The following is a 15052-nucleotide window of genomic DNA, read 5'->3' on the forward strand; positions in this document are numbered from 1 at the left end:
CGCGGCTATAAAACTACAAAGCAAACCGGCCGTTAATCTTACGTCTGCCTGGAATCGTGCGGCGAATATATTTTCGCCGCAAAGCTCGTAAACTGCGGTCGCTTTGCCAGTCGGCACATCGCCGCGGCACGGTTGCGTGGGCCCCCGTCTACACGCGACAGAGCCGTGTCAGCGTGTCACTGACCACCGGCCGATCCTCTCTACGCGTAATTTCCTCTCAAAGTGAAGTTCCCGGCCGCCTACGATCTTCTGCGTTTCCCCTTCGTATCCATTACAGAGTTTCCTAACAAGTCTAATTATAGCTGGAGATCTGTACATTGTTGTGATTATCATGAAATCGAATGCTTTCGTATCTCGTCGACTAACAAGGATATTTTGGTAACATGAAAACTCTGATTTTTTTTAAAACTCCGTAAGTTTACAGGCAAATAGGAAAACATATATGAACTTTTAATACTTTGAGTGACGCGAAGATTGTATAGGGTTGGATTAAATGTTTTACAGAATTTTGCGTAAAATTAATATTGCTGTATTATTTATGATAGAACTAAGAGACTCTATTAACTGAACGCATTTTTTTTTTTGGAGGATTTGTGATTTAAAAAACGAAATACAGTAGACTCGCGATAACTGCTCGGTGAATAGGGCGCCCTGCTCAAACGCAATGTTTACACTCGCCTTTACCTCATTCTGTGTCGTATTTTGTAGCCAATAATTGGTCGGATGACGTCCTATTGGCTCTCGATAACTACCCATTCCAAGAACTGCTAGCTTCTATATCCCCAAATACAGACAATTATCGCGAGTGTACTGTAGTGTGTCTGGCTACGTACGGAATTTTTCACTGTGACAGTCGACGTGCTAAGGGAACAAACGGAACAACAAAGAATAGTCCGATGATTCTATTCAGTTTCCCTAAAAACTTGTGGAGCTCGAAAAAATCGGTATACCGAAGTTAAACCACTTCTAGTGACTACTTACAGAAAAATAACACTTCCAGTTACATGTTTCCCTCCATTCCCATGAAAAAAGGTTCGTCTTGATCGTCTACAAGCGTTACCAGGATCCTCGAATGATGCAAGGTGAGAATATTCGAAACACCCGGGAAGAATCGCCGATGTAAAAAACGGAGAGTGAGGCAGGCAGAGACATAGAGAGTAGGGATAATGCTTTCAGGAAATAAAAATGTCGTTCTCGCGGCTGGGAGAAAAAAACTGGTCGTAATAGAGGGGCAGAGATTTTCGAGCGGAGGCGAGTCGAGAGTGCCTACGAAAGATAGCGTAACGCCGCGAGATTTAGCACGTAGTAATTCGCGTTAATGCCGACGTACGTACGCGCGTCCTCGTCCGCCGGGTCTCCATTCGAACGCGATATTTGTATTCCGGGACGGAGAGGCGCGCCTGCCTGCTTATCGAACGTTGGGCGAGAGGAAAATTCGTCGAGCGTCTCTCCCCCCGCCTTCCCAACACCGTTATCGGATCCCTTACGTTGCAAACGGAACCGAGAAGAGTACCTTTTCTGCCGGGTCGAAAAGTTTTATCGGTTGCCTGCGTCGACGTTAAACTGTCATTCGGTTCCTTTTATTCGGCCGGCTCTGAAATATGACCGCGACAAATGCATCCACGAAGGAATCCCGGTGCCGAAGGTAGAACCGAGACGTTAATATATCGAGGAGCAAAGGTTGTACCTAGAACCCCCACTGCTGGATAAATTCAATCGTTTGACAGTCGAGTTCTCGTGCGTGGCTCGACTGACTGTACCTAAACACTTCTATTATTACCACGTAAAACATCTCTACAGGGTTTCGTCCCTGCAGAGACATCGTACTGTGGAACAGTTAGAAACAATCGGCGATATTTTGAAAAAGTGGGAGCTGCCATGGGTGATTCTACTTTCCAGACATTTTGTACAGGAGAGAAATGATTGTATAGAGTGTGGTCGAATGATATGTAAAAAATAATAACAGAGTATGAAATACAATTTTGTCATTCATGACTTAATAGAATTTGGAAATTAATCTGAAACGCATGTATGTGCGGTAGTAAGTAGAAACGGAATGCAATGATCAGACGGGCTGAGAAAGTCCTATTAAATTTCACGTGTCGATTTTCTTGGAAACTAAGCCGAGAATAGCAACATTTTTTCTTTGTTCAGAAAGAACCACACTTTTACATATTCGGTTGGACCTTGTATACCAGCTACTTCTATACATTTATTGAGCAAAGATCGCTATAAACCCTGGTGAATCCATAAAAGTGCACAGAAGAAACAAGAATGATTCTGAAAGGAGAAATCATACAGGGTTTATTCCATTCCTTACTGCAAAGTGCCATTAAAAGCCCGTCAGCGGTAAAAACGTAAATCGAACTCTCATTAAATTTCCCATTCTCGTAATTCTCACGAAAAGACATCCGTAAAGACCCATCTTCGCAAGGACCTTCGTCAAAAACGCGCTCGGTCCGCTTTGTTATTATCTGGGTTGCCTCAGTCTGACCAGGCGCGGACTGTTTCTACTTTTTCATCCAACGGGGCAAAAAACCAGGCACAAACCGACTCTGTTTCCCTCTCACCACTTTTTCTACTGCTTTATAATATTATGAACCGCACGCTAAGGTCCCCGTGAACCGAGAATATTTTCTTTCTGTCCCTCCCTCTGGGTCGTGGCGTCGCGGGCTGTTTTTCTTTGAACATTTTATAACGGGCATCACAGGGAAGAGCATCTCTTCAACCCTTTCTCGCCGGGGAGAAATAACGCCGCGGGGCAAAGTCTCGTCGCCCCGAACGCGCACCACTGAATTTCGTTTCCATTGGCGTTAAGGGCTCGGCCAGACGAATTATGCAACGAATACGGCCCCGGGTTATTACGCGAATAATTAAAGGAGAATAGCGTACGGTGATGCCGGGAGTTTGTTTCCCCAGTGTCGTATACGGGATGAAATTTCGCGTTTTGTTTTCTACTTATTGTAGCGGATACATTGTACGGTTCATAATGAGCGGTAATGCTGTGTGTTCAACGTCACGTTAGAGAATAAATAAAATTTCCTTTGTTTCTTGAAAATTGTCTCTTGTTCCAGTACATTCTCAAAAAATTCTTCTCCGTTATACTGGACTAGAAACATAAATCTTACCCTTGTTCACATGTTGCCGATTAAATTGTCAAGACAGTCCCTTCAATTCCGCCATTAAAACTTATGGAGAACAGACCGAGATTATCAGACGAATCTAAATACGCTCCCTGGAACATTTACGCGCGTGACTCGCTTATCAACACTTTGATTGCCACGTCACCCAGATATGCGTGACACGTACTTTGCAAAAAAATTGGATTATTTAAATACCGTTACAAAATCCTTCGTAAAATTACTATTACAAAATAATTTAAACCAAGATCAATAGCCTCTGTTAACTAAATGCTTATATTTTCGACGATCTATGACTTAGGGGGCCAAATACCATAAAGTCGCGGATAACTTGTACGTACCCCACTCTCTGTCATATTCTGTAGCAAATAATTGGTCGGACAACGTCCAATTGACTCTCGATAACAACCCGTTCCGAGAACAGCTCGCTTCTGAAACCCCAAACTCGGCCAATTATCGCGAGTCTATTGTAACGTGTCTGACTACGTACGACCTTTTTCACTATGGCAGTTGTGTTAAAGGGAAGACCCACTGGCAACCACGAGACATTCTGTCAACGATGTCGCGTCCCCCCTAAACTTGTTACCCGTTAATTCCAACCCCATTTCCCAGAGGGGTGCGACAGGTAGCGGAATAAAGAGGCCATCCAGGGCATAGCCCGCCGCAGGACGATTTTCGAGTAGCGTCATCCGCGTGTGGCTCTGCTTTTTGTCAATTAATCTGGAGTTATCAGTGGCACACGATGGGAAAGGGCCCGACGTGGAAGGCAGCCTAGGGGAAACTGGTCATTTGTATGACGCCAGGTCGACGATGAGCCTGTGTGTGGGCCGCCCGCGTTATCTGCCGCTCGGAGCTACCGCCCTGCGGCGCTTCGTAACACACGTTCACACGCACACACGAGAGAAAGGGAAAAACATCGAAGGGAAAGGGGGGCGCAGTTTTGAAACGATAGAAAGAGGATATCGGCACGTTTGTGCGACACGTTGTTTATACGAAACGGTCAGTGGTTGGAGGGGTGCAACGAGTTACGATGTCAGCGGCTCGTTCTAGTTCGGTTCGTTTGATAATTCGATAGCACTTTTGCCACCTCCTGCGCGGCGCACCCGTTGTACATCGCCCACAGCTCTTTCTTTCCCCCGTCAGGCCACGTACACACGCATACACACACGCTCGGCTCCAGTCCAATTAAATTTATCCGACTATGTTTTCGGCGCCCGTGGAAAATACGCGCGCCCGCGATCCGTTGCCCCATAAAAGTAGAAAACCGAGTGAGACAGAGAGGGTGAGAGGGCTGGACCGCTGGAATGCAATTAGCCTCCTTCGTTCGTTCATTCTCGATTTTTCTACCGGCGATTTTGAAAGCTCGCAGTTCCGACGTTTCGTGTTGCGCCGATTGACGGATGAGCTGGGGGGTAATGATATTAATCGAATAAATCATTTTCATCTCCGTCAACTGTTAGATCGAGTTTGGGCTTTCAGGGGTTTATTAGGTTTTTTAAGACTTCGTGAAGTTGTTGGAATTCATTTGATTATTTTAGTAATTGAAAAAATATTTTCATTTCCGGTAACTGCAGATCGAGTTTGGGATTTTATTCGGATTCTTAGATTTCTTGGGACGTAGTCATGAAGTTGCTGGGAATGCTTAATGTTCTCTAGACTCCTTACTACTGGTATTGATCGAGTAAATATTTTTCTCTCGAGAATTGTAGATGGGCTCTTCGGGGATTGTTGAGCACCTTCGGATGTTCTCATGAGATTGTTGGAATTTAATTATGTTCTCGAGTCTTATTACTATCGATATTAATCAAATAAAGATTTTTATCTCGAGGACTGAGGATCGTGTTTGGGCTTTGCGGAGTTTACTAGGTTTCTTGGGACCTTGTGGAGTTCTGTTATTGTTGTTATTAATCGAATTCATATTTCTATCTCAAGAATTATAGATCCTGTTTGGGATTTTAGGGAGATAGTAACATAGGTTCATGGGAGACGTTGCTTACAGTTTATTCGGATTTCTACTTCTGTTACTGTTCCAAGGTGCAGAAGTAAAGATTTCACCCTTTCCAAGTCTTCCAGCGATGTATTAGCAGGCTCGTTGGCATCCACAGATCTGTTGTACCAACTTTCCTCCCGGATCAATCCCTGTCCACCGCCCAATGGATATCGCAGCCCTGTTTGATGATGATCGATGATGACGGAGGGACTGTTCAAAGGTATACTAACAAGGCTACGGGCCGAATAGAACGCCGGGTATTCGACGTGTCTATTCGGGGAAACCCCGAAGAGATTACGTTACACGTGCCCAGAAATTTGGCAGGAAGGACCGGTTTCAGAAAAGGGGACGAAATGAACCGAGAGGAAAAGAATTTAAAAATAGAAAATAATCTCGTTCCCTGGACATTAGCGAGGATTAATCCACGAAAAAGGATTCGTTCGAAAGGCAAATATCTTCTTCATGTTTCCCACAGAATTCCATTCTCTGGAAATTCTCGAAAAGGAGATACCATCAAGATTAAATAACAAAGTCCAATCTCCTTTACTAGATTGTTCTCCAAACAATTTCACTTTCCCGACCAATCCCTCTACTTTCCATCCCGAATGAACTCGTATCGTTACCTAGCCTATTCCCGCAGAACTCTAAACGCCGCTAGGGACAATAAAACAAGATCATGAAAAAACAGAAGATTCTTTTGCCCAGGAAATTCCATTGTTTGTTAGAGACTGCCTTTCGCGCGAAATTCGAAGAAATTACGAGATTAACGGAAGCAACGAGAACTTCCGTGAAAAATACCGCTCAGGTCGGGCTGTTCACAATGCAGAGGAGGTGTAGTTGCGCCCCCTAGGATTTCCACCTCTCCCGTTGGGAGTTGAGAGAACCAGCCAGAAAGAGAAATAGAGAGAGGGAAGAGGTCGGTACACGAGCGTTGCATAATCAAGTATCCGCTTAAGAAATGAGCCGAGTTTGCTAAACCGGTAGTAGTTTACTACTTCTCGGTGTAATGCATTCGGATTCTGGTATCTGGCTGCGGACGATGTTCCTAGCCAGACAGAAAGCAGCCAGAGAAAGGGATGCAGAGAGATCTCGCAGCTCCAAGGGGAGAAGACGCCGAGTGTCGGCTTCCTGTCCAGAATTTGCGTGCAAGTTTCGCCCAAAGATGGAAACGCGTGTGGTTCTTGACGACGTGCTTCCGCGCAATTGAGTTAGAAACTGAGAAATTACGAGTTCTTTGCCCCCTTCCACCCCCTTTCCAACCGAAACGAGTTCCCCTTACGTGCGGCTGCACGCTCTTGAAAAATTACTGCGTCTCTCGAGACGATGCGTTCGCGGATTCTTGCAACCACCACCCATTATCTTGGCCCAGATCTTGCTCGGAATTGATCATTCTTGGGAAAATAATCAAGAATTGTATAGAAACTAGGTATTCAGTCCGGCGTTGCCGGACAGAAGTCTCGTTTCGTATTTTTTTTTTTATAATTTGGATTGTGCAGGTAGTTAATTTTTTATGTTGATACTACGATAGTCTCTTTAGACTCAGTGGTTTTTTTTGTTTACTAAATACTTGCTGGTTATACAGACGATGCTCTTCGGTTAAATCTGTTTCATTAGGTCGACATTGCAAAGTACGAATACAGTAAATCGTCGGTGAGTGTTCGAAGGATCCTCGGGTGTAACGCTGACTTTTTAATGAGGCTTAGCACAGTGATAGACCTTGGAATTCTGAAGTTAATTATATTTGTTTCGGCCGTATATGGCCATTAGTTTATTCCAACACTCATCGCGGATTTACTGTACTTCCATTTTCGTTTATTCCTTCGGACGCCAAAACATGTTATTTTTCGATGAAACTTGATAGTTTGGATTCGAAGTTAATGGCAAATGTGAATTTCACGGAAATTTTCGTCGGTCCTGATTTCCGCGCGAAATGCCGCCCAATTGTTCGCGGGAGCTTTAGAAAAATTGCTGCCAATTCTGGGAATAATAAACGCTGTCGGTTTTCCTGGAATTTCGCGTAATTATCAGGATCTGAGTTTCTGTATGAAATTAATTCTCGCGGAGGTGTGAACGGCGGCCCCGTGAAAAATTCCATCGCGTTTCCACCACGCCCACCACGGCGACATTGGACTTCGTCATTTCACTGTCCGTGTTTAATTATTGCGTTCCGAATTATTCCAGAAATCTTTTTGCAGCGAAGTCACGTTATTACAATCATTAGAAAATATAATGTTCTTCGTGGAAAAAGTTTCAGTTTTAATTCACCTGCGCGCGTATTTCACGGTAATCCAGAGACGTTTCCCGTATCGATTCCCGTCGTTCCCCTTGTGCAGGTAACATGTTCGAACAACGCGATACCTATCCCAGGTGAAACATAATTCCGTGTAAAATGCAGGGATTGAAAATTGTTATGATATCAGTTTAGGGTCTTGAAACTGTTATGAGAACCGAAATAATGTTATAACTGTTATGGACATAACGATTTTGGCCTATATCAGTTTCGGTTTCAGTTCTGCAGAACCTTCTATCGGTTCTACATCAGTTCTATCAGTGTTATTGTTCGGTTCCATATCTGTTATTTTTCGGTTGTATTTCAATTTCAATACAGTTCTGAAATCGATACTCGTATGGACTTTGCAGTTATTGAAAAAATTTAATTAGTACTGTTGCACATTAAGTATAAGTTTGCAATTTAATAAAATTTAAATTTTACAATATTTTTAATATTTACTGTTTTCTATTTTAATGTAATTTGTTTTCTAGTTTAGTTTATCCGGAAATTGAAGAAAAATTATTTTACTATACCAGATAAGTGCCTAATGCATTTAATGTTCAATATAATATAAGTAGAACCATTTTAGAACCGTCATAGAACCAGAACTAACACTTACAGAATAACACTTATAATATTATTTCTGTTCCCATAATTGCATCAGTCAGAACCAATATGGACATAAGAGTTTGAAACATTTATTTTCGGAACCGTTTCAATCCCTGGTAAAATGTTCTTCTGCTTCCAGCCCCGGCGCAAGTTCGTGAAATATCGAAGGAGGGCTCGCAGCGACGTCCAAACGACGCCAATAATGATTCGGCTGCCGGAGGTGATTCGCCGGTATTCGAGCCGACAGCGGCGAATGTCAGCGCGTACGTCGGCCAAACGGTCTACCTGCCCTGTCGTGTACGAAATTTGGGCGATAAAGTGGTAAGCAGACACGTGGATTTTATTTGTGGATTAAACGGGGTCTATGTCGTTCGAAACGATTCTAAGCTTCCGCGACGACTAAGCCTAGTACGCGGAGGAGCAAAAAATTTTGTCTCAGAGGCCATATTTTATATAACCAACGGCGGAGTTTTACAGCCGATATGAAAAGTTACATCGTAAAGGGCAACCGCGTAAAAATTCCGAGACCGAAACTGTCCCCCGGCTGACGTTTCGTTAACCGCTACCAATAAAGATTCTCCCGCGCTTTTTAAAATCCGAAACTTCCGGTCTTTATCCACGGTGTCGTTACCGCCGTGGAACGAAATTTCGTTCTCGAGTGTATCATGGCTCTTGGAAAATTTTGAAAAACAGTCGTTTGCTAGAAGCTATTGTTATGAAGTTTCATCGCTGAGATCGCAATCATCCACGATTTCCTGTCATAGTTCATAGAGATATTTTATTCCTTTGTAGTGACACAGAAAATATAAGAGGAATCAATGCAGTATTTCCTGGGTGATTTTAATGATATTATACAGACTCCTTCGAGTTCTTGTATATTTTCTCCTTATTCTTTCACGTACCCTATCCAGTTGTACCACCAATTATATGACACCCTGTATTTAAGATAGTAATAATAAGAACTATATGCAAGATTTCCCCGAATGTTTCCTCAAACTCACTGGCAAGAGACCACTTTCGAATCAAGAGTAGTTATTTAGCAGTCAGGAAAAGGGTCGTAGGCAACCAAAGAGCACCGGGACACGCTCGTCGTGGAAGTCACGGTAATTAATTTTCGGAAGTTGCTCGAGTCCCGGCTCCTCCGTTCCGTAGGCCAGTTTCTATTCAAACAGGTTGTCTTGCGTCTGACGACGACGTCGCAGCCCTTTGCCCGCGTTATCTCTACAAAGGGGGGGCCCCGTGTAATTAATAACGAGCCCCCATGACAAATCGTCGTTTCCGCAATAACGAGCGACCGATAAATACACCGCGAAGCGATTAGAGCCAGGCCACCGGCACGAAAATGCAGACGGCACACGGTCGTACTCGGGTACCTACACAGTTAGCGTGCCCGTGACAATCGATCAAAACGAGACGCTGGGACACAGACATCACCGTGTTTCCTTCGGGGCTAATATCTGCGCGATGACTATCTACCGTTTGCGGGCCTCGGGCCTCTGCAGTTCTCACCCTTTGCCCGCGGTGATGTCCGTACGTTATCTTAATTTGTCGCTTGTCGGTTAGTAATGTCACTGCATTTGTTCGTGGAAATTTCGTGGATAGAGTCGAGGGTGGACAGACAAGATGTATTGGACGTTGGGGACAAGTTTTAGAATTTTTCTGTAGTATATTGGTTGCCAGTTTGGTGACAAATGTTGGAACATTAAGCTGTCTGCTTCTGACGTAGTAATTGTTCATTATACTCCCTTGGTATTTGTGATTCATTTCGATCTATAAAATAGAATTTATTATGTCGTAGTGTGGAGTGTCTGACTAGGCTTTTCTGAATCTACTTGGGAATTATTGAATCCAATAGGAATTCCTGAAACTACTGAAACTACTGAAACTGCTGAAACTACCGAAACTACCGAAACTACTGAAACTATTGAAACTACTGAAACTATTGAAACTACTGAAACTACTGAAACTACTGAAACTACTGAAACTACAGAATCTACTGAAGCTACTGAAGCTACTGAAGCTACTGAATCTACTGAAACTACTGAGACTGCTGAGTGTGCTGAATCTGCTGAGTCCACCCAATTAGTATTTTACTAATTCAGTCGGGCTAATGTATACTTCAGTAAACATTCGAATCAACGAGTATTACTAAATAAACCACGTGCAATTAATTGTCTCTACCGCCTTTTGTTTACCCCGGACGATCGTAATCGCCCATTCCCGAAGACGCGAACGAGCAAGCGAAATCCACGGAACCGCGGTTTAATTCGTGTTTGCCGTGGATACGGGCGAGCATTTTTCAATTTCATGCTCGATTACTGGACACGGCGGCGGGAGAAGTTGCAAAACGTAGCTGAAAGCGGTAATCAACGATTCCCCGTAGTCAGCGGTTCGCAGATAAAATCTTCTCCGCGTTGCGCGACCTGGGTTGTGCGGAGGCGAATGTAAAACTTTCGAGAATCGATCGAGGGGGGGGGGGGTAGGGGGCGCAGTTAAAGAGTCGAAACTCACGCGAACAGGTCTTCGGGGTATCCCGTCGTGGTGAAATAGAAGGAAAAGAGAGTATTAAAGAAAACCACAGGGTGAAGGGGGTGGGGATGGGGAATTTATGCTAAGCGATGACCATAATCATTTCACCCGTTGTGGGACACACACCACGGATCGTCGCGTACAAGCAATAATCTCGTCTGCCTGATTCGTTTTGCTCGTAGATACTCGTTAGATTAAGGATCGGCTGGCGCCCGTGTTCGCCGCTATCCGCTCGTTTCCCGATGTCGAATGTCGAGCTGTTATTTCTAAAATTTCCCTCTCCCCTCGGGCGATGGGCGGCTTGGATCAAAGCTCCAGAACGCGCGTCCCGAGCGGGTAAAGCACTATCAATTTTTCCAACATTTTTCCCCCGTCGTCCGTGCTCGGTCCATCCGTTCCATTGATTTTCTCCCAGGCAAGGCCAGCTTTTTACATCGAGTAGTCGGACGTTTGATCGCGACCGCGCCGATCAAACAGATCGGACCTGTGATGGAAGAGGAAGGAAGGGTGGAATTAATACTCGTCACCTATCGCCTCGAGTTAATTTGAAAATTAAATGAAGGTTAATCGCGGAATCTTATCCGGTCGAGGGATCGGTCGATTCCAATTAGGTTCGGTTAATTCAGCTCCTCCGACCGGCTTCGGCTTTCCGTCGAGAGCTCGTAATCTGGTTTCGAATTAATACGAACCACTCTCTCCCTCTCTCTCACTCCTTTTATCCTTCTGTCTCTCTACTTCTCTCTCAATCTCGCGATACCAACGGGGAAATTTAAAACGTTTCGCTAACCGAACGCGAATTATATCGGAAAGAGGGCTGCTGCGCCCAATGTGTTTCAGGTTGATTTAGGATTAATCGCTACTGCAGGATCGTGTATCGTTCGAGTTTCGGTTTTAATGCACTGGTACACGTTAAATAAATACTTCGATGGCGTCAGCTTTTTATCTAGAATCCTGCCACATATCGCCCCTGTGCGTTTGCCCCATCGATATTTCACTGGCTGGAATATCGACGGGCCACTTCTTCGTTTTACAGTAAATCCTCGATTAACACTCGAAACTCGGGTCTGCTTTGGAGCAATTATCGTAGAGGGACACTATATTTCCGCAGGTCACAAATATCAGACCGAGCAGCCTTTGTATTTTACCAGCGGTCGACAAAGATTAAAAGTAATAGTGGGGATGAACCAGAAACAGTTAACGTAGAGATCTTTCCGTGCAGTTATCGAGACATTAATGTATTTCCTTCTAAATCGCGCTTTCAATCAATTTTTCATATTCAAAACTCCCTTGTTTTATACTTACGTTTCCGTCATGTTCTTACTGTAACGTTTCTGTCCACTTCTCGTTAAATATACGGTTGACATATACAATTTAATACGTCTTTCGCCGCGATGAAAGTGGTAAGACACTTGTTTACACACACCGCCACCCTCGAGGGGAATTTTCGACGGTCTCCGAAAAATAGTCCGCGCAGGAAACGTTCCGTGAACTATTTTTCCCGTGATTCACCGTTCCCCGGTCCGAGTTATTTTCCCGTTGCAATATTTGTCGAACGGTACCATAGCCGCCAGGGGGCCGCAAAATTTCTGAGGCAAACACAGTCAAGTGGTTCGTGATTTGTTGACCTTGCACACGATGGTACCACGCTTCCGCGATTTTGACGGATGACCGGAAACACCGCACGGTGTTTCGATGTTTATGCAGAACTCGAGAAGAGAGTTCCTTCTATCGTTTTCTTCGATGGGATTCCCGATCGAAACAGGGGATTTTTGAAACATCGCGAGCAAACAGCTACGCTTAAAGTTAATGCGTCTCCGGTAATCTATTCCGTTTCCGCGAGTTTCTGGCTTTATGACCTGAGCTTTCCGTGCCACTGGGAATGGATATGCTGGTAGACCGTCCAGAAAAGAACTTGCTCGAATGCGGCGATAGATTCGTGGCAGTGGTATGAGTCGGCCAATAGTCAGACACACCCCCTTCGATCTTATTACGAGCCCTTCATTTGGCAAAGTGATTAAGTCCACCGAAATTATCGATGAAATTTATTTTGAATATAAAAAGTTAGTTACAAAAAGGTACCACCCTCAGGTCTCGATGATTCTTGGCGGTCGTTGTTTATTAATAAGTTATTAACCACAACATTCCTTCGAAACAGTTTCTTTAGTTTCGGTTATTCATTTATATATTCTGTTACTGGGTATATGTCTGCCAGTATTTTGAAAAAAGCATCTAATCTTTCAACAGAAACAAAGCAACTGTCTGTAACCCACTCTGAAGCATTATACTGATCATTTTTTAAAAATTCTCTTAATTTATAGGGTTATCGATGAATCGAGGTTCAATATAACACAGTAATAGTATATAAATTTATGTCTGTAATACGAACATCGTTATACCGACCTACATAAGTGGAAGACACTCCAGTATGTTAAGCCCTTTACACCTGGAACACGATTCTCGTAATTTCGTCAGTCGCTAGGGTCTCAAATTAAATGTATGTGGGTGGCTCAAGGTAGATCAGAAATGACTTTACCGCACACTAGCCTCGTAAACTGGGATTCCTGGACTTAGAAGTGGTAGACAGCAGTAATAAAATCTATGCAGATTTCCTCAGAGGAGAACATGGATTCTCTATGAAGGCCTAAAATTCTATGAACCACCTTGAATTAAGTCCCCCAAATATATCAAACTCGATTCGGGGTAACAAATCCTACTTCCACTAGACTACGAAATTACGACGAATTATAAATTCTTTTGACAAGCAACAAACTACACTTTTAATTGAATCATCCCTCGCACATTTTTTTACCATCGATCGATCATAAGTCCGCCGATAGAAAATGGTTGAAATCCTCGATCAATACGTTCGATGAAGTCGTTCTTCATTCACTGGCTCGTCACGGTGCGCCGGTGATCGGTTCCCGACGCGTCCTCGCTAATGCAGTCGAAAACGAGGAGAGAGAGAGAGAAAAAAAGGAACGTGGAGGAAGAGAATCGGACACGAGCTCGAATGGCTCTCGCGAATCCCAGCCTGAAAGTGACTCGTGATTTGTTGACCCGGAGGACAGGCCAAACATCGGGTGTCATGATGGATCGTCGCGAAAAAAGGGAGCCTTATCCGGTCGAACCTGGTGGATCGATCCTCCCGTTCGCCAGCGCGTGTAAGACCTCGAAAACGCTTTCGGGCCGTCGGTGCGTTTCCACCGCATAAATTGAACAACCGCGAATTCCGAGCGTGCATTATTCATGGGGAGGATTGGGCTTGCGCGCGCTGGCAATAAGAATGATGCTGGGGGGGGGCCGTAAATACGATTAATTTTCGTTTCGTTCGAAAAACCAGGTGCACCGCGGGATAATCAACTGGAGGAAATACAACGCGTTTTACGGACCCTCCTCCGTCTCGTCTTTTCCTCGTTTGTTACCGCGAAAACGGTGGGGACCAATCGTATCCTCGTCAGGAATCGAGCGTTTGCTAATGACGCGTTGTTTAACAGCGGATGGTACGTTCTTATGAGAACTTCTCGCGTCCCATTTTGTCTGTAACACGTGGAGGATAAAAATTGTGTTAGGGGGACTTGGGTTGCTGTTTTACAGTGAATTTCTATTGTTGGAATAGATCAAATTTGACTGACATACGTTTCGATTTGTCTCCATCTTCCATAATTTGGAACTGCGACTTTTTTTATTCAGGGGAATGAGTTCTATGCAACTCTGGGACGAAAACTGAAGCCTGCTGTCAGAGCACTGAATATTTTAAGAGACATCGTTAATTTTTAACCGTGTTAAATGGACGATTCCAAAAAATTCGAAAGTATTCCCGATAATAATAACTGCAATTTATAATAATGATTCTCGAAGTTTCCACCCGTCAGTTGTTTATAAATTGTATTCAACGTGTTTATTGACCGTAAACAATGTCGTAAATCACTCCCGTCCGCGAGAGTTTGCTTTGGAAGTGACATATTATTTCGAAACTGGATTGACAGATTTCACGTTGTAATATTCAACCTGTATAAGCGCTTTAATTTTATAAATCGACGAACAATTGAACATCGTTTCATTTTGATTCGAAATAATCGCGGAACGATAACGCGTTCGTCGTTTCGTGTTTTCGCAGGTTCCTTTTTTTTTTCCACAATCCAGAGATTACAATGCAATTTTCGTGGAAGGTATGGTAAAGACTGGTTGACGTCACGTCGGTTGAATCGGCTTTGAGGGGGATAATCCAGCGAAATTTTCGAATTTTCGGTCGGCACGCGTCGAAATGGTTCGAAATCGTTCGTCTATGTTCAGTACACTGGCCGAAAATACGACTTCGTTCAGGCAGAAAGGATCGAAAAAAAAAGGGTGCATAAAATCGGCGCGGTTTTTCCTCTTTCGATTTCGAAACACGCTGCGGAATCATTTGTCACGTTTCCAGTCGGAAGCTTTACGACTACATGAAAAAACGTTAGGTATTCGATTTTGATACGGCCATCAATTCGAATAACAATTATTCGAGGCACTTCTGCA

At 43.9% G+C, this 15052-nt stretch overlaps 1 protein-coding gene across 1 annotated transcript in view; it reads left to right on the forward strand.

Annotated features, from left to right (window-relative positions):
- The window catches only part of LOC107188586 (hemicentin-1-like), a 115050-nt gene that overhangs the window by 27963 nt on the left and 72035 nt on the right, over positions 1 to 15052 (forward strand). The window contains exon 2 of the mRNA XM_015576897.1: positions 8151 to 8332. Coding sequence (XP_015432383.1) covers positions 8151 to 8332 — 182 coding nt within the window. The remainder of the gene's footprint in view (positions 1 to 8150; positions 8333 to 15052) is intronic.

The sequence above is a fragment of the Dufourea novaeangliae genome, unplaced genomic scaffold (assembly GCF_001272555.1).
Source record: "Dufourea novaeangliae isolate 0120121106 unplaced genomic scaffold, ASM127255v1 scaffold133, whole genome shotgun sequence".
NCBI lineage: Eukaryota > Metazoa > Arthropoda > Insecta > Hymenoptera > Halictidae > Dufourea > Dufourea novaeangliae.